The sequence below is a fragment of the Danaus plexippus genome, chromosome 19 (assembly GCF_018135715.1).
Source record: "Danaus plexippus chromosome 19, MEX_DaPlex, whole genome shotgun sequence".
NCBI classification, from domain to species: Eukaryota; Metazoa; Arthropoda; class Insecta; order Lepidoptera; family Nymphalidae; genus Danaus; species Danaus plexippus.
This window is the reverse complement of record NC_083549.1, coordinates 4,030,597-4,058,404: the sequence shown is the minus strand read 5'-3', so window position 1 is coordinate 4,058,404 and position 27,808 is coordinate 4,030,597. Positions and strand designations below refer to the sequence as shown.

At 30.9% G+C, this 27,808-nt stretch overlaps 3 protein-coding genes across 7 annotated transcripts in view; all 3 read left to right on the top strand.

Moving 5' to 3' along the window:
* The window catches only part of LOC116767896 (RNA polymerase II elongation factor Ell), a 37,521-nt gene extending 26,722 nt beyond the window's left edge, over window positions 1–10,799 (top strand). Inside the window, exons 9-14 of the mRNA XM_032658419.2 lie at window positions 62–190; window positions 1,371–1,490; window positions 1,593–1,683; window positions 2,118–2,289; window positions 3,721–3,858; window positions 5,329–10,799. Of these exons, the coding sequence (XP_032514310.2) occupies window positions 62–190; window positions 1,371–1,490; window positions 1,593–1,683; window positions 2,118–2,289; window positions 3,721–3,858; window positions 5,329–5,382 (704 nt within the window). The 3' untranslated portion in view covers window positions 5,383–10,799. The remainder of the gene's footprint in view (window positions 1–61; window positions 191–1,370; window positions 1,491–1,592; window positions 1,684–2,117; window positions 2,290–3,720; window positions 3,859–5,328) is intronic.
* A 330-nt stretch (window positions 10,800–11,129) lies between these two features.
* LOC116767934 (atrophin-1-like) lies at window positions 11,130–19,198 on the top strand. The gene is made up of 13 exons (XM_032658481.2): window positions 11,130–11,360; window positions 11,764–12,030; window positions 12,806–14,196; window positions 14,708–14,825; window positions 15,036–15,218; window positions 16,560–16,720; window positions 16,822–16,988; window positions 17,144–17,250; window positions 17,453–17,563; window positions 17,639–17,727; window positions 17,849–17,933; window positions 18,222–18,351; window positions 18,788–19,198. The coding sequence occupies exons 1-13, from the start codon at window positions 11,197–11,199 to the stop codon at window positions 18,812–18,814; spliced, it is 3,000 nt and encodes a 999-aa protein (XP_032514372.2). The 5' UTR covers window positions 11,130–11,196; the 3' UTR covers window positions 18,815–19,198.
* A 491-nt stretch (window positions 19,199–19,689) lies between these two features.
* Window positions 19,690–27,808, top strand: part of LOC116767897 (GRAM domain-containing protein 2A-like) — a 42,881-nt gene continuing 34,762 nt past the window's right edge. Inside the window, exons 1-3 of one of the 5 annotated variants that reach the window (XM_032658421.2) lie at window positions 19,690–19,953; window positions 20,617–20,690; window positions 21,071–21,170. In XM_032658421.2, coding sequence (XP_032514312.1) covers window positions 19,826–19,953; window positions 20,617–20,690; window positions 21,071–21,170 — 302 coding nt within the window. In that variant the 5' untranslated portion in view covers window positions 19,690–19,825. Of the gene's footprint in view, window positions 19,954–20,565; window positions 20,691–21,070; window positions 21,171–27,808 lie in introns of all 5 variants that reach the window. The other 4 variants (XM_061523595.1, XM_061523593.1, XM_032658420.2 and 1 more) reach the window with 4 other exon arrangements.

Genomic DNA, 27,808 nt, shown 5'->3' with positions numbered 1-27,808 from the left:
TGCGAAGCTTTAGTCTCAATGTTTGTCTTAGACCTCTAATAAATGTACGTAATATTTCCAGCGAGCGAGGAGGCGCCTGTAAAGAAGCAGCGCGTGTCTCAATCAAGACGGTCTTCACCACCCTCCTCAGGGTACGCGACCACCTCCTCCGGCGAGCGACAGGCCTCTGACAATGAGGACGAACGGAACGGTAATAAAAAATAATTATACATATATATAAAACCATATATATAACATACAAAAAGGTATCATTGTCTATGCACTACACGTACAGAGTATACAGTCCTATTAATAATTCAATATGTTGTAATAAATTTTTTCTTCACACGTATCGTTCTATCTCCATGTTGTTTTTTTTTTATTATATCAAGTTAATATTGTGTTTATTATGTAAACGGAGATGAAAGGAATAGAAAGGCGAAAAAGAAAGTTTATAACGGCCGCCTCTAGTAGGTCATTAATAACACACATTACTTATAACGTGTTATTCTCATATATTACTTCCACAGAATGTTTTATTAATATATTTAATTAATAATGATATTATATTTGTAAACGATTTGTAATGATTAATAATTATTGCCAACAAACAGGTTTACCGACATCATCTAATTACTGAGTTATATACAAGCTATTACAAAATTTTATTACACAATGCATCTCGTAAAAATTATTCTATTTATTAAATAACTTAAAAGATATAAATATTAAAAAAAAGTATATATATATTTGTTATACAAATGTATATGTAAATGACATGAGAATGCAATTTAAAAATATTTTTGAACGATACATATAATATAATGTGTGTCATTCTGTATAAAATTAGATCACAGCTGTCATCTCTGTATATTTTGCATTGTAAATAGTTTTGTTTACGTACACGATAACTCTGTTTGTTAATTTGTTATTGACTCTGTTACATATATTATCCTTGTCAATGCTGTCATTATCTAATACATGCATGCATGCTTGAGGATATTTGCTATTCAATTTGATCCCTTTGTTGCTTATTCAAGTTGTAGGTTTGTTAACAAATACTTTTGTTTTTCTTTATGATAAAGCTAGTGCTATAATATTGGTAAAGTCTGAAATAATAAGAAATTTCAATGTCACAGAAAAAATTTTTCTTTAAATTTTCCTCTTAACTAATATTTGCAATTTGGTTTTTTACCTATATTTAATTGAGAAGTAATTATTTATTGTTGCAAATAACTTATTCATAGTCATTGTTAATAAATATTAATGTGAACAATGGATGTCTTCATTGAATGTTTTTAATTATTATTTTTTGCTTTTGAAATTTGAATTATATTGCTATAGAAATAAATTTCATATTTGTGTGATAAATAGTTTATTATTGTTTACAGTTAAAAAGGACAATGGGTATACTCTCAACTTCACAACCGTTAAAGATCTCTGTCCAAGTCCTGTTAAAACGAATGGTTTCAGTAGAAGTAGTCCTCCTGTAGAGCAAACGAGTATCACAGGTATGAAAAAAATATTCATAACATAATAATTGATAACACACACATATATATATATATATATATATATATTTGTATATTTACTATAAAACTTGTGGTTTACAGTAAAAGACATCACAACGGAACCATTAGAAAATACAGCTTTAACGTCCGTGCCTGAAGAAAATAATACGACTGATCTGGTAGACATTGAAAGGTGAGATTATATTAATAAAATGCATCTGAAAGTTATACTGTATTGAATATATATCATTAGCGAGCTAAGCTCCATATAATGAGTGTGTTTTCCTCATATATTATTTATCAGCTGGTCAGTAATTGTCCCGTAGTTTTGCACTACTCATTATACAGTTTATTGGCAACTGTTGCAATCTCATATTAGTGGTACATATTTATAGAATAATGCCATTATTTTGAAATGTTTAGTATATTTACTAAAAATAGAGAAGAAGAGAAAAACTATTTTCAAATATAATAATATCTATCGATCATAGGTATATACTGATAAGTTTTTTCTTATATTTCTCCTAGTTCTTACATAAACATAGTTAGTCTATGACTAACTTATATAAATTGACAACTAGGAAGTGTCCTATAAGTTTATGTAATATTAAATTTGTAATATTCCAGGCAATATCCTCCAATAACAAGTTCCAGTACCCGTCGCGCGTACAAGAACGAGTTTGCGAATCTGTACACGGAGTATCAATCGTTGTACGGTCGCGTGGCACAGGTGGCAGCACTGTTCACACAGTTAGAACAACAACTCAAAAGAGCCGAGCCTAAGAGCCCACACCATAGGGTAATATTATTATTAAGATTATAATAAAATTTAATAATATATAAGAATTTAGAATAAGACATATTAAAAAGAAATTTAGGGTTAAGAAGTGTTGTTTATTACTTCTTATAAGTAAATAAATAGTTCGGATAAAATGTCTAATACTAATAGTCATAATTGTCGTCTTCAGGATTTTGAACAAACCCAAATATCATTTATATGAGAGTTAAAAGTTAAAGTTCAAAAGAATATAATTAGTTAAGTTTCAATTAATTAAAACTTCGATCTAATATCTGATCCTTATTTTAAAAGTGACGGATCTGTTTATAAAACTAATTTTTCGTCAATGATTTATAATAATAGAAATTGCACTAATAAGTAGCTGTCCGTGATCGCGGTTACTGCAAAGTAACCGAAACGTTGGGAGTATGTTGTTAAAATAATAAAAAACGCGTAGTAAATTCGAAAAATGTTAGTTTTATTTCAGTGAATACTTGCGAAAATCTTAGATCTAATTAGATCTCTTTATGATAAACATTTGTTGAACTATTTAAATTAAGTTCCAATGTTATTCAATGTTATTCATTATACGTGACAATGTCACCGCACGGAGCACAATGCATGCACTTTATCGGACGGAATGTCACTGAACTTTGTGTTAGTAATAAAATGAAAAATTAAAAGATTAATGTACCAGTGATGTAGATACAAACGGATGTTTGAACTCTACACTATATATAATTATTATATATAAAGATAAAAATTTAAACTCATCATCTTAAGAAATCTATAACTTTTTATAGAAAATGTGATTTAAAATAAATCTACAAAAAAAATGAAGCAATCAAAAGAGCATCGGCCGGTTGTCGTAAACATGCTGTAACATATTAACTTATAATAAATGAAAGTTAAATTCTATTTTGATTTAATAAAATACACTCTGAATCTTTATACGTCGTTAAAAGCAAGGCCGCCAGCTCACGTTTAAAGGTTACAATGCCAAGCTCATTTCAAGGTCGTATGAATACGTATAATGCATGTGTCTTGTAAATCTTAATGTACACTAAAAATATATGATTTTTCTAGTATAGTTTTATTCGTTACTTGTATTTCGTTTGAAGACATTGCATTAATGTTCCAACCTTGGTTCATTGTTTTCAACATAATATTTACGCAATTCTTTTATCTGTAACGGCTAATTGTGTCAATTGTAACAAATGGGTGCTATTTATTTGTATCATTTGCAATGTTTAGATATACATTATGTTAAACAGTTTATATTAATTAAATTATAGTCATTGTATATAGCTATGAAGTCCAATAGATTGTTAGAAAATATATTAATACTTTTTGATATATTAATTTTTGTTTAATATCTTTTAGAGAATTTATATATATACATTAGGATCATTTTGTTAGTAAATATATATTATTATTATATACAATCCACAGAGCATAGAACAACGTATTGTAGAGGAGTATCATCGTATGCGTAACGACGCCGACTATCAACGTGAGAGGCGGCGCGTCAATTATTTACATCGTAAACTAAACCACATCAAGAGAATGGTGCATCAGTACGACCAGCTGGTGAGTAGAAACACGCGGACACACGTACAGACATACACAGAGATACACACACAGATACATTCAAATATATCTATAGTTATATATTTACTTAGGAATGATCAGGCGATAACGAATGGATATCTCGTAAAATGTAAAGATTGTGTATAGTTAATATATTGAGATACACACGTAGTTATATCAGGTAGCCAGGGAAACGAAAGCATGCGAAAATAAAGCTAGATGTGCATAGAGATTACATTAAAATAAAAAAATAATAATACCATTAACACAGAGATGGAATTAACGATGATGTAGTAGGGGAATTTAAGTTAGTGCACAAATAATTAAGAGTGTATAGAGGATCAAGTTCAGAAGAATATGTTTTAAAAATTGGCTTATTGAGAAATAAAATGCTTTCGGCGTTAAGAACCCACCGTTATATAAAGACTGCTACAAGAGAGCGACGAACATCTCATATTCAATTGATTTGATTCAATAGTACGAGAGGAGAAATATGTCTGAATATTTTTCGTACTTTGAATAATATGTTTACTGTTTACATAGATATTAAACATCACAACGTCTTCACGATTGATGCCATTTTATTTTCGTGCACCAACCTTGGCCGCGATAAACGAATCTTTTATAAACTTTCCGCTATTAATCAAATATCATACAATATTGTTGTTCAATAATAATATTTTGTTATGATATAGTTTTTTTTTTAATATATTGCTTTATATATTTTCAAGTCTGTTACACGCTTAAAGGATTTTCCAGTAAGTATAATTCAAACAGATACAATTAAGTATTAGGTAGCTATAACAATAGGTTTATATTGTATTACTATATATATATATATATATATATATGTCTTTTAAAGGATTTGGTTTGATATTGATATGTTTTTCATAATCAAATGTTATGTAACGTGTTTATGCAGATAACGTCTCCCGTGATAAGTAATCAACAGTGAATTTTATATATAAAACATCACGTTCGCTATGTGTTTATAATAAACACGAGAGTTACGTACGTTATGTATTTCATTACGTCAACGACTGAGAGCGTTATGTGGAATATGAAGTCATATAATTTTACTAATTTCCTATTACGTTATATCGATCTAGCGATAAAAACTTTTTTGTAATCATTTATAACTTGATATTAACTATATATATATATATTTTTTTTTTAAACAGCAAATTGTTTAATATTCTTATATTACCAAAATAGTTCTAGATATACAGATTGTGATTTATTTAATCCGGAAATACATATATGTTATTAGAGAACAGTTTATGAAAAGTGAAAAAACACTATCTTTAACATAAGTTCGAAACGTCACGCGACTTACGTAGGGTTGTCAGTTTTTTTAATTTAAAAATAGAACACATATGACATCAGATGCAAACTCGTTGTACAGACGCTGTTGTTTATAGTAAATTTTGTCGTATTATATTTGAATGTGTATGTGTGTTTGTGTTCCAGCGTAACCTGAAACCGGAGCGCGTGTCAGCTGCCAGTACTACACAGGCGTACTGACACTCGAGTTACCAGCCCGCCCGATGCCTCTAACACCACCGCAGCATCGACATGGCCTATACAACACTCCCTAGTGACACAGATTATACAAGTGTGTGGACTGGCGGTACAGCCAAATTGCAGTATTGTAAATGTGTGTAAACATATATATGTGAAAAGAAAAAAAAATTACAACAGCTAGGTATAAGCTTCCGTTATCGAGATTCCTATTGATGCTGCCTTAAATCTTAAACTGAACTCATCGTTGATAGTTGTAAATCATATTGTGGATATATAATCTTTGGTATTTTACTTTTCTATATATATTTTTTTTGTCAATGTGTCGATTAATTATTCTTTGTACGTTATTGGTATTTGTACACACATAGCCTTCTGCCGATTTGGCATATAAGTACCTATTGTTGTTCGGTTGATGGATATAATGTTTAGTTAAAAAAATTGTTATAATGCAGCGATATATATATCTATTTTTTAGTTTTACGGTTCTTCCATTATTTTTATGAAAGGAAACAATTTGTTTGAAACGACTAGCGACACCAAGCGGAGATCGACTTCGCTTTATACCGGATATGAGGGCCCATATTGAATTTTAAGAAACATTTATTAAAAAAAAAAAAAAACCTAGCTAATTATATTATTACATATTTTCGGACATTAACTGTATTTAATGTATATCAAACTTTATTTTTTTACCAGATGCTTGTAAGATTCTGCTTTAATTATAAAATATGTGAAAATTTTCTATGAATATATATATATAATTTAATTGAAGCAGAACACTACAATATAAGGTTAATATTGTACCATAATGTTATTTGCTATTGTTAGTCGTAAAGGGTCTAGACTACGAGCGACCTTTCTACGTATCTATAGGTCCTTCAATTTGTTTATTTTTTTTTTTAACAATTGGTTTTTATAGTGTAAATAACTGAATTATATATATATTAATATCAACTAAGTACATAATAGTCCAATGGTAGATGTTTGTTCGTCCACATTTTTATTACACTTAAAAATTTTTGCCGTCTGATGTTATCTTTGTCCAAGTAATTTTTGCTTATAAATAATGCCATAGTCACATTTTCCGGATAGGTTCTTTTTCGTCATAAGAATGGATAGATTGTGTATATTCGACAGTACGAATGTCATTTAATAAGACTTCTATTGTTTTTACATCACTTGGGCGATATTTCGCATGTCGCGTATGAATCTATCTATGTCTTCGTACGTTGGACGTTTATCATTTAAACGCGTCTTGCCCAGCTTGCATGTTGTATATAGAAACAATATATAATGATATATCATGTTCTTGTTAAATTTTAATAATGGGTAGTGTAATATCAGTTTTTATTTGTCTTAAAATTAAATGATTGCCTTATAAAAGTACGGATTTGCTCGGTAGCGTTATTTCTGCGAGGGACATCATTATACGACTTGGTTATGTCACAAAAAAAAAAGTAAAGAACATTAATTGTATGATACAGCAATAACGCTTATCGGGTCTTGTATGAGAACGTGGTCATAGATTTTTGCCAAAATTATAAATACGTTTTTTATATTTAATGTTAGTTTTTAATCGCTACATAAACGTCTTGTTAGCAACAACCGGCCAGTGTTGAACATCCACTAGAGATAAGGAAATATTCTGAAACCAATTCGGAATAACCCTCCAATCACAATAAAAATTAGTTATTTTTAGTCTGCATTCGGGCCGTTTCCGAACAGAGTACTTACCCTTAAACCTTTTTTATTCTATTATATTCTCAATTCAATTGTTAATATCTTAGTATTGATGCCAAACTTTAACTATACTTAACTTTCATTTTACGTCTCTATATGATCACTGTGTTTGTCCTTTTGCATATCGAAGAGTACTCCACGGACCCCAATGTATGAAGCCGTCTTTTTGTATTGTGTCCTAAAACTAACGTCCATATTCGAAAATGATTTAGCGTTAAGTAATTCTGATTTTATCATTCGAGAAACAAAAAAAAAACTAGGTTTTTGTGAGTCCATTGTTTTCATAATATAATTTCGCTGCAAACAAATGGCAGGTTGACGGAAAGGCTGCTAAAACATTCTAAACACAGGTCCGCGATATTGTCCATAGATATCAAGATTTTTATTTTAATGTTTTATAAACTAATTAATTAAATTTATTGGATTTTATATAAAGTATACAGTTTAGGTCATAAATAAAGCTGAAATGGCTTTTCCTCCAACTTACCATTCACAGCAGATTCGTTCGGAGCAATATGTCCTTGAAGAGAATATAAACGTCATCATGAAATTGTTTCCACATATTGTATATACATACTTATTTGTTATAAAATTAATATATATGTTTAAATAGTATAATGAGATCATATTGAGGTGAAGTGAGGTGGGTTTACAAAACCTTGTTGTTTGATGATGTTGTTTCAGTTGATTTTTGTCAATTAATGTGTCAAATGGCGTTGCTATTTCATTTTCTTTACTTTCATTAATAAAATCATACAGTCAATTGCTTGTACGTAATGATGCATTTTGCGTCAGCGAACGGTCAATTCATACGCAAGTGTCCTTTGTTTGCTCACAAGTTTTGTTATAATCTTAAATCATTTTACTCAATAAAATGCTCAATATTATGGTCATGATATTAGATAATTAAACTTTGCTTTGGAATCTTAATTTATTTAATATCCTATTTATTTTGAATTAATTTAAATTCACCAAAAAAAAAAAATAATAATAATATAAATTAATTTTAATGCCTTTTAGCTCTTGTTTGAAAATTTTCGATTCAGTTGTGACAATATAAAATCACTTGCCCCGTAAGCCTCGGATGGATGTGTCATCACAAACATTATATATTAAAATAAATAAAGAAACATAATAAGGGAACCGTTAAAAATGTTATTGTTACCAGTAGTTTAAGCAACGATTGTTTTATAAATGTATAATAACCATAATAAAAAAAAAAATATTATTAATGATCTGTTTCTGATGATGCGGTGATGATTATCATATGTTGACTAAAATGTTATGATTGAAAGTGGACATTGTGAATATGCATTCCATTCGTATCATTTATAGCACTGTTCATTGATGCACTTGAGAATTTATAAATTTTAATACCGCCTTACAATTTATCTTACTATAATCTTGTTTAGATTATATATTCTATGTACCTTAGCTATGTAAGAATGCCATGTGGCATGCGACATGTGATCTTACAGTGTAATTAAAATTAAAGTGCATCAATTATGTAACATACAATGTGCAGACCACTTTAAAATTATAACAAATTTTTTATATAGAAAGATGTTATATACCTTTCTAATGGATTAATCTGATGTACTGTCACAAAGGGAGTTATAATGTCAAACGTTGCTCGATTGTTACCGAATAAGTTATTAGGGAGGTCGGACAGAAATATTTGTATTTTGTCATATTTATACAAATTGAAAATATCTCAATGAAATATCATAGTCCATTGTACAGTTTAGCCGATATTTAGAATCTAGTAACATCGATTTTTTTTTTATCATAGTTAGCGATATATAAGTAATATTAATTCCCAAATGTATATTGATCTATTTGTTACGTGATAAAAAGCGACGCATCTTCTCTCGTTTCATGTGTTTGTCGTTCGTCGGTAATATTTGATCGTGTAACTTAAAGTCAATCTGGTTGTGTTAACCCCGTGTGTAATCTTAACAATGAATGTTGGCCTATATCATTATATATTTATATATAGCTGGAAATTTGTCTGTGCGTTGTTTTTATCACGTATCAAACCTAACAAGTTATACTTAACATAGCTGATATTATAGCGGCTTAAGGCGGGCGTAACGTGAACACCATACATAATTTGTTTAGATTTAGATGTTTGAGTTTGCTTATTTTGATCAAACGTTATTGTAAATTTGCTGTACAGAAAAAACAAATATGGCCGCCGTCGCGCTTCCGGCCCGACGGCGATCCCAAGACTGTCGGTTTACTGAACAACTTAAATACTATGTATTACGATGTAAATAGAGAGTACGATTTAGATACATGGAAGTGTTATGGGAAGTAATCGTAGTGTTATACAAGGATCGCTATACTATATTAAAAGGGAACAGAAAATATATATATGTATATGTAGACGGGCCGTAGGCTCGGCGGCGGCCTCAACAATGCTGCGATATTCCTTGTGCCCCACGAAATATCAGTGCATTATATGAGTCGAGATGTAAAGACGATGCGGTAGTGTTATTGTGTATAGAAGTGTTTATACAAGCTCGAGTCAGGCGGACGACCGACACTTGCCAGCCGGTTCGAGCGAACGACGACTTGCTATGAATCCTGACATCGGCTCACGTTAATTAGCTTTTAAATATTTCATCAAAATATAAAATACACAAAAAAAAAAATGGATATAAATTTTTCGACCAAGTGCTGGTTGTTTTTAAATTATTAAAATGTAAAAAAAAATAGATTATAAACAAAGTATAGGTACAATTTATGAATTATACTTTTCTTTTCGGCATTTCGTGTAACAGTGGAAGAGGTTTAGCTTATTTCGCTACTCATGAATCAACTATATTGTATACAGTTGTTTTAAGTTAGAGCATTCACTGCGAGCACTTTGAAGCATACTAGCGTTGAATGTTCCTTTTTGTGATTTTTTTTTGCTCACGTCCTCTTCCATTGCTTTATTTTTTGTTTCGCCAACTGTCTTATTGTATAATATGATTTTGTTAAGGCAGGGTAATGCAGAAATAAGAAGAGGTACTTTTTTATTTTAAAATAGATTGTTTGAATGTTTCAATTGAGTTGATTTAATCCATTCAATGGAATTTGTATTGTTATGAAACAAGCAAGAGTTTGTTGTTTTTTTAATTAAGTCATTTTAATTTTCGATGGTTAATGAGGCAGCTAATAGTTTATTACAGTCAAGTTACCACTCAAACAATAGTCAGGTTAAGGCTCTCTTTGGCGTTTACATTGTATAATTGGCATCACGTCAATATAGTCTAAAGTATATTTAACATCGCAGAGGATACGAGCTGAAGAGAGATGGTGAATAGTATTGTTAAAAAAAGGTACCTATTCAAAATCTGGTAAACAGACTAACTTGTTCTAGAGTCTGATAGTGTTGCTGCAATGTGCATTTATGCTATCTTCATTTAATTTTGAATTGTGGGATCAGTGCCAAAACCTTCTCTTCTTGTTTAGCTCAAAAAGATGCAATTGTTAGCATGCTTGACGAAACAGCTAAGTTATTTGTTTAGTTAGTCTGCCATTTTGTGAATATTTTGTTTTGATAGTAATATGTAAATCTTTTATAATATATTTGTTTACAATAAATAAATGACAACATTATAAATAAATGAAATTGTATTTTCCATTTAAACTGAGAAAAAAATATAAAAAGAATAATATGCAATGATTTTTTGCTGTTTCATTTCTCATTTGTTTATATAAATACACAACTTAAGTTTTTCAAGTTTCAGTTATAAAATTAAAAACATCATTTATAGGAACAGATATTTCTAAAACGAATGAATCTCTACAATAATGGATTTTAATAAAAGGAAGATAGAAGAATTCTCACCCTCACAAAACTCATGACCGTCCAATGTAGAGGGCAGCACTGATAGTTGTTTCCGTGCCCTTCAAACTACTATGCAAAGTTGGTTTATGAAGCACAATTATTCTCATATAATCTGTCACTATTTTAGTCTATGACACTTTAACATTATTAATCTGTGCTAATTTAGTAATTCGAGATGTAACATTGTATAATTTATTGTTGCATTTTGTGATTTGTGAATTGAAAATATAATAATGATTCATTTTAAAGAAAATAAGAATAAATCAGCCTTAAGTACAAGATGGGCGCAAATGTCCAAACAAGAACAAATAATCGAAAAGAAGAAGATGGAGATCCAAGCCAAATTAGAGGCTCAAAAACAAGCTGCAGCCCTAGCGGCTCAAGCGAAATTATCTAAGTACTTAAAATATATATTTTTCTATCTTAAAGCTACGTATTATTGAAGGCATTTCATGTTTACAGTGTATAGTTTCGAGCGCAAATATATAAAACCTAAATCTATTAAAATATTGCAATTAGCATGTTTTTGCAACTTTTCGATTAAAGCTCTAAATCCACTTCCTAAACATAGAAAAGTAATGGTCGTAATTGTGAAATTGTAATTTGAGTAATGAAGCCCATCTTATGAGCTTTAATTCAACATGTAATTAAAACCTGACAAATTTTATATGTATCTTAAGTGTTTACACCTCCGAATACCACACCCAAGTACTGTTTATGAACATCTTATTAACAATATATATTTTAAAGTTATGCTTATAGTTAAAGGTAATTGAAGTAATTAAACGTAATTTTTTTAGACCTGCCACCAATGAAGAAACTGGTCCAAATATATTTTCCAATGATGGTAGTTTTATGAGTCAATACAAAGCATTGTTAGAGAAACAAAATAAGGAAAAACAAGAAAAGGAAGCAAAGGAGAAGCAAGAAAATGAGGAGAAAGCAAAATTAGAGGAAGAAGAAAAGAAAAAACCGGAAATAAGTATTAAAAAGGAAGATGTGGATCCAGATCTAAATGATAACTTAAATCAGACTTCAAATGACCGAAGACAAGACAGAGGATCAAGGTATGATATAAAAAGTTCCTTGATGTGTTGTTGAATTAGATATATTTTTTTGTATATACATCTATACATTGTATTGAAAGAATTGGTTTAACATATTGATTATAAGAAATCAAAACTGATGGAATTTGAATCAAAGCTGTCACTAATAATTAAGCGACCCTACAGCTTTGTTATTTATATTGTAATGAACTTAATTTAGCATAAGAACAAAATGATAAAACACTGTTAAAAAATTAAATTAACTAAATGATTTTTTCATAATTAATTCTAAATTACTAGTACGTATTTTTCATAAACATACATAAAGTTACCTGCAATATTATTTCTCCTTACTTGAGTTATGAATTTAAATGTCATGCATTGAATTAATATTTAGATGTATTGGAATGTAAACCTTTTTTGATTTTACTTCATTGTTGGATCCGATATCAAACCATCGTTCCTAATGAGACATAATTACAGATTACTTTATTATTGTGGTTTATTTACCCTAATTAATCAATGTTGTTGGTCAATATTTTATCTCTCTATGAAATCGCAGAACATTTTAGAGTATTCTATGTAGATCAATAAAATATTACTGGTATACATTATAGTTTTATTATTAATTATAAGCTTTTATATATCTATGTCTCAGCTAACTTAGCCAATAATTAAATTAATATCTACAGCATTGAACAAGTAATATTGCATATTTTTTGTTACAATAGATTAAAGAATATCAACTTTCGTATATCCTATATATAGTTTTTCATATTTTTATTATATATTTCAGGGAGCGACGTCGTTGGAGTGACAGAAACAGGATGCGAACCCATAGTCCTATAACACCAGTCATAGAAGATAGAAAGAAGATGATAGATACCATGAATATCCCACCCTTAATGCAGTTGTCTGTTAGACCTCCTGATGACCAACCTCCACTAACTGCTTCCCACAATCCATGGCAGTCTAATGAGGGTACACCCTCCAATGATGAATATGATCTTGAAATAAAATCTCGTGATAATACTCATGAAGATGAATGTTCAGATACAGGACCCAGAGGTATGATGGCACCCGGACCTGTGAATACTGTACCTATGACACAAGGACCAGGCTCAATGAGACCTTGTCCAATTGGTTTTGGGCCAGGTCATATGGGCCACGGGCCAATGGGTCCAGGCCAAATGGTACCTAATCCAATGGGCTCGGGACCAATAGGTTCCGGTCCTATGGGTTCAGGTCCCATGGGATCAGGTCCCATGGGTTCTGGCCCTATGAATTCAGGTCCTATGACTTCAAGTTCTATGGGTACAGGTCCTATGGGTTCGGGACCGATAGGTTCAGGTCATATGGGTTCAGGTCCCATGGGTCCAGGCTCAATGGGTTCAGGTCCCTTGGGTTCAGGCCCTATGGGGTCGGGACCTATGAGTTCGGGACACATGGGTTCTGGGCCCATGGGTTCAGGTCCTATGGGTACGGGCCCTATGGGTTCAGGGCCTATGGGATCAGGTCCCATGGGTTCAGGTCCAATGGGACCAGGCCCTATAAGGCCAGGACAGATGGGATCAAATCCTAACATGCCACCAGGTTCAAATATAGGTCCTGGATCAGGTCCAGGTCCAAATATGAGTTCAGGTCCTATGATGGGCCCTGGAGGGCCAAACATGCCGCCAATGCCCCCCTTTATGAATGGCCCTCCTAACTTTTCTATGCCACCAAACTTTATGGGCCCCAACGGTCCTTGTGGTCCGGGCCAAATGCCGCCAAATATGTGCGGAGCTAACATGCGCGGGCCTAGACCAAATGCTCCAATGCCACCATTCTTTCCGCCATTTAACAATCCACAAATGGGTAACAACGCCCCCCCAAATTCTATGAATAATGTACGTTTCGGTCCTAACGGCCCTAACTTTGGATCACGACCACCCTTTGGGCCAAATGGCTCCAACTTCGGCCCCAACAATGGACCTCTAAATATGGGTCAACCTCCGAACATGCCTTTCATGCATCCAAATTCATTACCCCCTAATGTCATGTCGGACTCGAAACCCTTGGATATACCACCGCCTGATCCTATGAAGCTCGGAAACATACCACCTCCTATGCCCATGACCCTTAACCACATTCCTCAACCGAATGACCTTGAACCAGGAAACATACCAGCTCCGAACACATCTCAAGGTAAATAATAATAGTTAGCAACTTTGTTATGTGCTAAAGTTAGCGCAAGAGCGAATGTGATGTATGCGTACTAGGAATAAAACGAAATCTTTGTATGCAAGAATGAATAAGTCGTCATAAAACTGTCTTATGACAAATTACGTCATTTTTTATAATGGGCGGAAATTTTCATATTAATATTCATAATTTGGCAGAAGTGAACAAAAAAATATTTACTTACGAGACAAGCTATGATAACATCCGACATGCATACATTAAAAATATGAACCCGTGACTTTGAAATTCGACACGTGATTAAATAAAGACTATACTTGAATTTTAACCCGTACAAATTTAAATATTATGGTCATGCATTTGACACGTGACTATAAACATATGGGGGCTTTATTCGTTGTTGCATATCGAAGACAGTTGCATGTATCGCCCGGGGTTGTCGTCACTATGGCGCGGGTTAATTTGTACAGTGGTTTTGGAGCGGTCGTAAGACATTATGTTGACTCGTGGTGTGCAGTTCTCTCTGCAGATACGTTCCCGCCGGCTGTACTACGAGCCGCAACCGAAGTGGCAACCAACGGCGACCACTGGGAAAATGTCCTGAATGCTATACACTCACAAGACCAAAATATGTGGTAATGCCACTGTAAATTCGATTCCGACGGGAGGATACGTGCTGTATTCATTTTTTATTATACTATACATAGTATGGGCAATGTCGCGTAAATAAAACCACTTTAATATTTTTACACGATGCGACAATGTCCCAATAGTGTTACAGGTTCAATATTACCTTTTGCACATTTCCGTTGGCTTCCTATGTATATTTTTATTTACTATTGCAGGTTTCTTCGAAATCCAAACTCGAATGAATATAAGGCGTATCGGGAACTGGTGAATAAGATGCGGGGTGAAGTTCAAGACAGGAAGCCGGAAGTGAAACCCGAAGACAAATATGAACCAGAATTCTCTTTAGAAGATGATGACAGTAATGATAATAGACCAATCAAAGATGAATATAAATATAGGTAAATATTTATATTACATAAAAAAAAAACATATTTTACAGGGGCATGCACAGATATTTTGGTTAGGGTAAGCAGAATATGTTTGAAAAACAAATACCAATTTTCATCATAATTTCCTCCTCTAAAACATTGATAATATTCGCGCATAAAGTTACAGCAGACCGATCAGAATTAACATCTTTATATTTTATAAATCTATCAACTACCTCTGAGCCACCAAAGTCCCTTTAAACGATTACGATCTATTCATCGCCACTTTATGAAAGTTATTTAAATCGGAATATCCAGTGGAGATCCAAACACTCATATTATAATTATTTGGAAACAACAAACAAGAAAAACAAAATAACTTATTTGCGTGTACACAACCTCCTGGCTACTTATAACTATCACAGTGTTTTTTATTAAAACGAGTAACAATACCTTTTTTTAGTTAAATCTAAACTGGTCACACACCTTCCCTTTGTAATTATTTAAATTTTATCATCAAACGACAACATTGAAAATGTACTCGTAATTAATTTCGTTAAACACACATCACCACAGAGCTCACAGCTATAACTTTCCATAATTTGTTAATAAATTTACTAATTAAAACTTATTCACTTGCACTTAGAAAGACAATAAAAACAAAATGGCGAAAAAATATTTGAGCGGGATAAATAATCCCTTATCATTTGACAGTCAACTCTGTTTCTATGACGTTGTAAACGAGTAGGGTCAAGGAAACATTGCCTCTCGAACACTAACAGATGCATAATTTTTTTACACACACACATGCAAATATTTCTTGCATACAACACGAGATTTGTGGATTGTCCTTGAGATTATTTGTATAGAAAATATGCATGAGTAGTTATACATACGCCGCTTTGGCCGGCCAAAGAATATGGTAGTTTTACATTGACAGATGGCACTCTTAACAATTTTACCAAATCGTGAATCAAATGCAATATTAAATGTCTGTAAACATTCATATTTCGTAATGTATGATTTAAAGTGTGTAAATAACAATCAAACAAAGTATTTTGACCTAGGAAAAATAGTGTCCATAGAAGGAAAACATAGAGAACTCTCAAATTTAATTTAAACTTATGGTATATTTTGAAAGTTTTTGTCAATTTACAGTTTGTTGTAATTTATGTACCTTTCTAGTTAGTACTGTATCAGGAAAAAAAAGTCTAGATAATTTTAAATACCTCTTCCTCCCTCTGTTTGTTATTTAAGATGTTCGTAACAAAAATACAACTATAACTAAATAATTAATAGTATAGTATGAAATATATATTTTTTGAATTTCCGTGTTCAATTGTTTCATAATAACAATATTATTAATTACAGCAACCAAGAGAGTTACAATAAACGTGAGCAGACGAGCTCCCAGAGCGATGAGGAATCAGATGTTAAGAGAGAGAGAAGGAAGAGGAAGAAGTCAAGATGGGGGGACGACCCACCTGTTGATATTAAACCACCTGGTGTTGTATTACCCACTGGAATAACCGGTTAATATGATAACAATATTCATCTTAATTTAAACTATCTACATCTAGTACACCTGGATCTGAAATATATATCGCTTATAATAAAATGACAACTATTTAAGGTGCAAAGTTATCAAAATTAGAAGAAGAAGGATTAAAGCTGACTACAGTTAATAAAAATAACCAAGCATTAATGCAGTATGCTATGATTAATTATGGAACGACTAATTTGAATGCCGAGGATTGGAAAAAATGCGAAGACAATTTTAAACTAAATCTGCTTTACCAGGTTCGATATTATTTATTAATTCTAACTTGGATTTAAAGAAATTTGGTCCTAAATCTGAGTCTGTTACTTGCTATTCAAGTGATAATACGAAAGTAATATGTATTCAGATGTTTTCATATCAAAAGTGTATGTTATAAAAAATTTAAATTTTCCAGGACATGTTGAAGAAACGCCAGGAAGTGGAGCGTTTAGCTGCGGCTGGGAAACACAAGTACGAATATGACAGTGATGAAGATGTAGCAGACGGAACATGGGAACATAAGTATGTCTAGTTATATTTATCATAATATAAAAATCACCCCAATATACATAAACTTTAATAAAATAAAGATACTATCTTTATCTATCAAATTGCCCGCTAAATAATGAAGGCATCATATATAGCTAGAAGTAAATGAGATATTATTACATTTCACTGTCAATTACTCTTAATGTACTCTTGACTTAATCTCAATGATTTTCAGATTACGTGCCAAGGAAATGAATGCAACTGAAAGATGGGCAACGGAACTAACAAAACAAGCCGCTGGTAAACATCACATTGGAGACTTTCTACCTCCGGAGGAACTTAAGAAGTACAATATTAAAATTATTTTATATATATTTTACTATGATTATTATGATAAGTAATTATATTTTTTCATACATAGATTTATGGAAAAGTATTCAGCGTTCAAAAGCGGTAAAGAGCCAGATTTGAGTGACTACAAAGAGTATAAACTGAAAGAGGACAATGTTGGTAAGCACATATCAAAGTATTAATTATATGTCAATATTAAGAACATATGAGTATGTTAATAATTAAAATGTAAAATTAGTATTTATAAAATGAAATTTAATATAATAAAACATTTTTTTAGGATTTAAAATGCTTCAAAAACTCGGTTGGAATGAAGGTCAGGGACTCGGGGCTGAGGGCACTGGCATTATAGAACCTATTAATAAGTAAGTTGTGATATCATTTAAGATTTATCCATAACGTTTGTCTATGGAATGAGGTCTGAGACTTGGCGAGTATTCATTTAAATTAGACTAATATTTTCGGATTACTACGCTTAATTTTATTTATTGATCACGGTTGAAAAGTAAAAGAAAAGTAAAGTATGTATTTTTAAAAAAGATATAATAACGCGCAGTAATCCGCAAATAGTAGTTTTTTTTTATTTGTCTTTGATTTCAATAAGAAAAATAAAATATATTTCATAGTTGCAACTGAGATAAATAAATTTCCAGAGCGAATCAACCAGTGGCGAACCTAGGTTTGGGAGCCGCGTCAGCTGAAGGCGCGTGTCCTGATGACGACGAGTTCGACGCGTACAGGAAGAGAATGATGCTGGCGTATAGATTCAGACCCAACCCATTGGTACCATAACAATATACCTTACGCTTTTCTTACAGATGTTTGTGGGTAGATTAATATTAATACAAGATGCATCACACGTAAAAAAAAATTCGTAGAAAGTAGCGTAAAGCGACCTTAACTTTTGGCCATGGGTTTCGTTTACCGGTCGTAAAATATAAATTTTTGGTCTGACCTAAATATTTTTTGATTAAAATTTCCTGAATAAAGTGGATAAATGACTTAAGTCGATAAAATAGATCCAATAAAGACAACTAGCAAATGTTACAACAGCAAAGCACTAACAATAATACATATTACGAAGAAAATAAAATGGATCACATTCAGCTATTAAAAAGTATCAAATTTATCAAAATATACTTTAAAATGTCTCCATACACCCAACATTAACTCACAAACAGTTCGGTAAGAAAAATAATATATATTTTTTTATTTTCAGAACAACCCACGAAGGCCGTACTATTAAGGATATTTTAAATTTATATTAATTGTCTCTAAAAGTTGTTACAAGTTAAGTACATTTTAGAACGGTAAATTTTATGTCTGTATATTTCTAAACTTTAATTATTTTAATATAAGCCCTTACTATAAACATTGTTACATAAATGTATTGTAATTTTTCTAACATGTGTTTTATGTTTATATAACTTTAAGACAAATAAGTTTGTCTTAAAAAAATTGTACGAGTGAGATGAATACAATTCAGCAATAAAATGTTTATTGAAACCATCCAAATTAATTTAAGTTAATATAAATTAAGTACAATTTCGTTTGTATCGAATATAAGTTTTTTTAGTGTGCTAGCTTTTAGCTATTGTTAATATTTAAATAAAAAAATATATAAAACTGATATTTGCATAATTTTCTATTAAACCTTATTTTATTTGGGTCCAATTTGATTAAAGGTAAAAAAAAAATCGAAGAAATCTTGTCTTTTAAAATATTCTATGAGACGTGTGCAATCAATCTGCATTTGCCTTTTATCTTATTTAAAATCCAAAAACTTTTTCAAATTTAGAACGAGATTACAAATTTTAAATCAAGACCCAAAAATTGATACTCATAATCACAATGCTTCAAAAATGAAAACAATGAATACATGAAGGTTTTTTAACCTTACACGTTAAGAGAAGTTGTTGGCCAATCAATCGAGCTAATATTAATTCGCACTCCAAACACTTATCAGTTTTCCGGGAGAATAGATCATGAACTCGTAACATTTGAGTTCACAACTATAACTCAGATAACTGTTCAAATTCTTGGAACACGTGAATTTTTACGTTCTGATCTAATTTCTGATGAGTCAAAGCTATCTCGAACGCGCTAACGATTCGGCGTACAAACTAAATTTAGATTTCAGTGACAATTTATTTCAAACGACTATAAAGTACAAACAGTCTTAATAGTGGATAAGACGCGTATAAAACAATATACTAAAGTTATTAAAACCAGTGTAAATACGTAGTTGGTGATTAAAATGTCTGAGTTAAAACTAAATAATGGAACTAACGGTAGATTTCGCGTGTATTGTCAGGTGAATTCTAGTAGTAGTGATGCTTCCACATCTTCTGGCAATTCTGATAATTCAGATCCACCATTAAAAAGGTTAATCGGCGCTTATTTACACATTTATCACAATTATTTAATTAAAAATATTATATTATGCTCTACAAGTATATATATATATATATATGAATTTGGTTTAATTATCTCATAAAAACGAATTTGTGTGATACATAAATATACATGGTTGTCAATATTCTAAATTTGAATGCAAATGTGTTAATTAGTTGCGTTTATATGAATTCAGACATCAATGTTTTAAAAGTCAATCAGAATGTCAAAAGCAGATAATATAATAGTTTTTTTTTAACAAAAGTTGTTAGTAAAAATTCCGACGCCAAGAATTTGGTAGGTTTAAATTTAAAATATATTTTTTTATAAGTCTTGGCAAACTTGAGCTTCGGAAAAAAAATTATAATATTATATTAATATTTAGTATGTGTTAACTGGACCGTAACATTATCTAAAAGATATTTAAATTTTTATAAATAAAATGTTTAACTTTAAACAGCTGATGCACTAATTGTCAGCCACTCAGCAGTAGTTCCTTTTTATGCATATCTACGTCAATGTATCATACATATATATCATCGGCATCAAATGACGTAGTGAATTTATAAAGTTGATGATTTAAAAAAATTTGATATCCTTTAGATTTAACCGGTTACTTCGTTCATCAGTAGCCCGTCATTGGGCTTTTTTTAGGAAGGATCACAAAAACTTGAGAAGTCGTGGTAGATCAGTATCGGACGCCTGTCTTTGTTCAATTGTTGAAAATGGTAAATATATATTTTTATTTTATTTTATTAATACGAAAACATAACGGCGTCTAACCTCTGGTTTTGGTGGCTGCTTACGAGTTTCAATCTTCAAACTTAATACCGACTGTATAAAAAAAAATTAATAATGAATCTGCATATTATTTAAAATAAATTCAAAATAGAGAATTAAGAATTAAAATTTCATTGGGCCGATTTTGAGAATTTTTCTTAAATTCATCATTTCATTATGAAAAAAACATAATTATGTTTTTTTTTTGTAATATATAAGTATTAGAGGTACATAATATGTTGAAACAGTTTGACAAAGCGTACTAGCCTCTTTTCCGAGTAATCTTATTAGCTTGGAATTATTCTTAAAGGAACTCAATTTTTCTCAGATTTGGGATATTTGGATATTCCACTGGCATCGGCTCGCCGGTCTCTGCAAGCATTTAATACTAACGTAGCACGTGTGGCTGTGCCGAGTTTATTAATCACGTAAGTATACATTTATTAAGTATTCATTGATATTTAAAGTCCTAAAACATAGGTAATATACATATATTTTTTATCAATAGCATTTGAAATTTTTAGGTTTCGTTTATCTTGTAGAAAATCAAACAATGTGTACTACAGTTATCTGGTTATAACTAAAACCTTATTTGTCAAACAGTGATAATAAAAACACTAGATAAGCGGTTATCGTGTCATCTGGCTAAGGCCATTAGTTTTAAGTAACACAACAATAAGTAAGCAGATACATTACTCAAAGTCGCCATCTTGTCGCAATTAAAAAATATCCGTTATGTCTGATGTGCCCGCTTGTCCTTTTTATTTCACTGTCATTGATTATAAAGTTATAATATTTTGACAAAAAATAATAATTTTATTATAGCATAAATTAATTAAGGCTAAAATTTCTTTTAATCCACTTTAAACTAAAATGATTAATGAGAAGAAACAACTTTCCTTTGGCTTTCAACTTTCTGTAGGTATACTACATTGCTTCTGTTGCCTACTTTTGAATAGTTTTATTATTTAGAATTAGGTTTATATCTTCCGTTAATAATTCTAGCGGTATGTATTTAAGCTCTTCTAAATTTGTTAATTTTATAATAAAACTGCGAAATCCATCGTCATGTGTTTGAACCTAAGACTTGCCGGGACATGTCGTTCATATTACTTTGTATTTTAAAACTGTTGTGGAAAAATGTAACTTTTAGCCATCGTATCGGAAGGAAATTATTAAGTTTTTTAATTGCATGTACAAATGGAAATAATTTAAGACAACCTACGTATAGATTAATTTTGTGATCGTACTCTTGCACAATTGGGACCAGGGATCGGGGAAAGGATATTATATGTAAATCTGTTTAATATAATTTATCTTTTTCGTCATAATCTGTGAGACTGTTAATTCTTTTCTCACCATACATTGACTAGTGTTTGGTTTGAAATATATACATGGACATATTGCAGACAACCCATAGTGTGAATCGTAATTTGTTGTGTCTGGGTATCATGTTAGAGTAATAATGTAAGGGTCGCACCATTAACCTATTGATTGTTGGAAGCATCTGTCAATAATAGCGGAAATAGTTTTGCTTTACAGTGCTCCAACGTAGTCTTTGAATCTAGATGTAAATATTTTGTGTCCCATTTTATTCGACCTTTATAGTCATCCTTTAGTTTAGTTTAGTTTAGACGCATTTTATAAAAACCTTTCAAATTTCCAAAAAACTTCCAAATGAACCAAAAAGTTTCTCAAACTGAACACAGTATGAGTATATCGTCCCACTACATACGATGCGTATGCCGTTTCTAATTCGATAACCTACGAAAATACCATAATGTGTGAATTTTTATGAATGAAAAACTGTGAATCCTCCATACGTCATCGTAATGATGACATCTTAGACTGGGCAATGTAGAATTCTGATAGTCTGTGATTTTTTTGATTTGATAGCTAAAAAAATTATAAAGGCGTCTTAAAAATTTTGTGATACTAACGTTTTTATCTGATATTCTAATTTTTATATGTATATTTGTATAATGTATATATTTTCTTGAACAGTGAAATATTTAACCTTGCAATGTTTATTTAATATTTTTATAAGCACAGGGTATTATTAAATTTCTCCAAAATTTGGACGGGTGTAATAATCATGATTTTCATTTCTATATCAAACTGAAGCTACCTTTTATGTTGCAGTATGCACTTCTTAGATTAAGTTTTGTGTAGGTATATCTTTTTGCTTTCAAAGACTCTGATCAGAAAATCATATAGTCTACTGTCTAGCAACTGTAGAATAAGATTTTTTTTCGGCCTTTCTAGCATATTATCTGCTGAATATTTGTTGCAATGATTTATTTGTAAAATATAGTTCATTTTTTATCCGAACCGTTCCAGTCTGTCATCGTGGGGCCTTCGTAAGCTTTATGGCATAGTGAATTCCTGATCTAATTAATAAAAACCATACTTATAAGCCAAGATTATCAGGCCCATTAATCGTAAGAAGGCTCCAATCATATCTTAACAGTCCGGAGTCCCTTAGGAATATTAGTCAGTAAGCTGATATGTCAGTTTTATTTTATTTAAATCATTTATTAGCTTATGTCTTTTCCCATCTTAAATCTGAAATCGGTTTTCTGAAATCTTATATTCTAAAAGAATAACAGCGAAAATATTTTTTTGCCATAAATATTGTATATATGTATGTACATGTATAGATATAATTACGATGCTTGTTGTAAATATAGGCAGGAATAAGCATTATCGAGATATTTTAGACTGAAAGTAGAAACCATAGAAACAAGTATAAATTTAGACCATACATCATAGCAAAATGTACATGTGGATTGGTATTCGTCTTTTAAAACAAACTCTCAATTGCTTGCATTTAACAACATACCTACATGCATGTACTTTCATTTCCATTTCCATTCCATCAGATTAAGACAGTGGGTCATTTACGATCTCAGCTGCTACTACTTTTTCCTGATCATTTTTTTTTCCAAATATACATAGGTACATGATGTGTTCATTCTGGCGTTATGGTTTTAATATAGATTTAATTGAGCTCTCCACATAATTATAGCGATTTGACACCGAAACTAAAACACTCAATGATAACGACGCTGATGTATTGTTGTCGTCCGCTATTTGACCATATGTTTTAAAAGGGCTAATAGGTCATTGTAACTTTATTTGCCTGAAGTTTTCACTGTCGTTTTTTGAGTTTTTGGCTAAGTTATTAAGAACCAAAAATGATTTAATTTCACATTTTATTTCTGTTCTCATCCAACTTTTAAAATAAAAAGATATCTTTGTAATATTAATTAATATTTTGTATATCTTCGTGACCTCGTCACATAATAAACCATTATCGGGACGAAGGCCCCAAGCCAGTTGGCTTAGGTATTTGAAAAGGCCTTGTAAAATGACAATCAAGTCTGGTCTCTTGAAGCTACAAATTATAATAATAGCATGTAATTGTAACAAAAAAATATTTCATCATTGGCACAATCCTGGTAAAAAAGTAGATGGTTGTGTTATCTTAATATCGATTGTGTATTTTTTTTATTATTTATACTTTATACCTTAAGCCCAATAAAACACAAGGAAATGAAAAGCACATCTATTTTCTACTATCGAAAATCATCATAGAAATTGAGGCAAAAAAGTTATTTATCTTTTTGCATTCTATGGGACCTTTTTATAGAAGTTTGTGTCTGTTAGTTCATTGTCATTTTGTTCCTAGTTAGTTAATATTTAGAAGTACCTATAGCTTTTAAGAACTGTCAAATGCTTAGTAGAAAAGAAATGTTTCGTTACTTTTTTGATTATTTGTTAAGAATTAATTTTAATATTAATAATCCTTCTAATAAAGTAAAAATAACACTAGTTTACAAAATTTAAGTTTTTGTTTGTTGCCACGATTTTTATGGTTAATAATGTTAAATGATGATTTGTTTATGTCAAATCTACCCTCAAAATTTTTTCAGCAGCTATAGTTATTTTGTTTTTGGTTTTGTCATTTAAGCTTATAAATTAATTGGTAACATTCGTATTTTAGTGTTTTGAGATAAATATCTAAAGTTTTTTCAACATGAGCAGTTCAAGGAGATGTTGTTTGAATAATCCACATCATTTTTGTTACATTTGCGGAGAATATGCCTTTAACTATTGTAGAAAAGTTATATCACAGTTGGTGAAAAATACCTATTTTGAGTATTTTGGGATGCCTTTGGATAAAAATGAGAAGTCTTGGGCGCCTAATTGTGTTTGTAAATCGTGTGTTGAATATTTAAGATTATTGAAAAGTGGTAAAAGAAGTACCTTTAAATTTGCAACACCGACTATTTGGCGAGAACCACAAAATCATCTCGAAGACTCTTATTTTTGTAGCGTGAATGTAAACGGTTTAAACACTAAAAATCGGGCTAAATGGCTGTACCCCAGTACTAGTTGTGTTCAACGTCCAGTGCCGAAGCGATTGCCTAGCTCTTCAGTGCCTACAAAGGTATCAGAACCCTTAGAACAAGACATTGAACGACATCACAAAATGATGCTGATTTTGAAGGTATGTTCAAAGAGTCATAATGCGTTACTCAAAATGAGTTAGATGATCTTGTTAGAGATTTAAATCTTTCTAAACAAGCTTTAGAATGGCTAGCATCAAGGCTCAAAGAAAAAAAAATTGCTTTCCTCGGGTACTAAAATAAGTTTTTATCGTGAAATAGAGAAAGAATTACGATGTTATTTTTCCGAAGAAGACGGTATTACCTTTTGTTCAGACATCAAAAACTTGTTAATAAAAATTGAAGGAAACGATGGAGCCTGGAAAGCAAAATATAGTCCACAATTCATTAGTAGCTGGTGACAAAATCATCCTACCACCATTACATATAAAACTGGGCATCATGAAACAATTTATTAAATCACTACCCAAAGACGGCAAGTGCTTTTCTTACATTTGCCAAATATTTCCTCAAGTCACAATGGGAAAAATTAAAACCAGTATTTTTGATGGCCCCCAAATTAGAAAACTTATAAAAGACACTGAATTTAAAAAGTATATGACAGATTTACAACTCAAGGCTTTGACAGCATTCGTCAGTGTGATGCAGAATTTCCTCGGAAATAAAAAATTACATTGACCTTGTAGAAGACCTTCTCTTACAATTAAAAAATATGGGGTGCAATATGAGTATAAAACTCAACTTCCTACATAGTCACTTGGATCAGTTTCCGGAAAATTTAGGGGATATGAGTGAAGAGGAGGGGGAGCGTATGCATCAAGACTTACGCATCATGGAAGAGCGCTATCATGGTTTCTGGGATACGAATATGGTGTCTGACTATTGCTGGTCCTTGATACGTCATTTTCCAAAGTCTACACATCAGAGAAGATCTTTAAAACGTCATTTTCTAGAAGTTAACGATTAAATATGTTTTTTTTTGTAGTTTTTCTTAGTAAATACGTTTTTTTTTCTATTTATTCTTATATAGCTGAAACTGAAAAACTAGAGCTGATAAAAATATTCTAATTATATTTTTGGAAATGGCATAGCATATCTAATCAACAACAATTAAAATTTCTTTGGCAACAGATGTACTGTAAACTAGTGTAATCAATACAAAAATGATTTTTAACTCTTTACGTTTCATAATCTGTATACTTAATATATTTTGTATGTTTAATAGAACATAAATTCTTATTTGTAAATATTAAAGCCGTTTTCAGTAAAATTTACTGTTATCTAAATCACCATTTTCAATGTTTTTTCTTTATATGCCTTGACTTGTCTAAAATGTCTTCAATGCAGCTTTTAAGAACAGATAACGAAAGTGTTCCAATTAAATGAATTTGAAAAATATTAAAAATATATGCGATAAAACTAAAACAAAACTATTCATGAAGATATTTACTTTTTAGTTTTAAACTTAGAAAGTTATACCTCATTGAAGTATTTTTTTTACATACAATTTTTCTTTAAAGCTTGCTTATAAAATAACAGGGCTCTTCAGTTTTGGTTAAAGTAATATTGAATAAATAAAATCATCCACAATGACTTTGCCTTAGTCAATATTGAGAATTTTGTTTTTTTAAACTTCTTATGAAAATTGCCGCCATTTTTCCTATCGTACATATGATTGCAATCAATATTATGTGCAATGCACCACTGCGCATGTTTCTAATAGACCAAAAACAATTGAAGCAAAAATATCCTTTATTTCTTATAGTACAAGCATCATTTTTCAGTAACTTGAATCTCTAGCCCAGATGACAGTTCTTCGACTTGTTAGGATCGGTACAGTACAGAAGTGATGGTTATTGTGGACAGAAAATAAACGAATTTATATAAAAATCATATCAAATGTGAATGATATGCTCTATATCAGAACTTCGGGACTTTTAATAGTGATATGAGAGTTTGAACTGCGATTATATTATATCTCGTATGTGTACTGAAGTGATTAATTTAGTTTGGGTAAAATTCATTACGTATATTTCTTAAGGTAAAGGGTTATTATGATAACATGTTTGTTTTATTAAAAGTAACATCTCTTATTTTTTTGTGGTCTCACATGGCATTGTATAAATACAATACATAATGACAATTTGTTTCCTATCATGTACTAATTATTATAATTTTTCGAACTGTAAAATTCTTGGGATAGAAAAAAACAAATATTCCTTCAAAACGACTTATGTCTTCTTACAATGAAGGCAGTGTTGAAGCAAAAAGTAAACTTTTGGTGCATTCTTTCATATGGTATTTGTAAATAATATATTAAACAATAATACCAATGTAGAATTTAAAACAATAAACATCTATTGTACCGAAAAAACGCATAAAACCTCATTGAATTGATAATCAAATTTAAATTCAATTTCATATAATCCAATGAAATTGTAAGTCATCTTAATAATGTAACAGTATTTTCACAGCAGAGGTTCTATTTGCGGCATTAAAAAACAGCAACATCGCAGAATAATCTGTGTAAGGGCAACCTGTATTTGAACTCAGTGTCTTCACGTTTTAACCCTTAAGTTTGTGATATGGTGTTACGAATTTTGTGCTGTATATTTTTATTATATAAATAAAAGTATTTCGTGACTAAGTTGTAC

Excerpts from the sequence above, each read along its gene's own strand:
- LOC116767934 (XM_032658481.2), top strand. The coding sequence starts at position 11,197 with ATGATTCATTTTAAAGAAAATAAGAATAAATCAGCCTTAAGTACAAGA. Across the intron at positions 11,361-11,763 it reads GCTCAAGCGAAATTATCTAA|ACCTGCCACCAATGAAGAAA; the intron begins GTACTTAAAATA and ends TAATTTTTTTAG. Across the intron at positions 15,219-16,559 it reads AAAGATGAATATAAATATAG|CAACCAAGAGAGTTACAATA; the intron begins GTAAATATTTAT and ends TATTAATTACAG.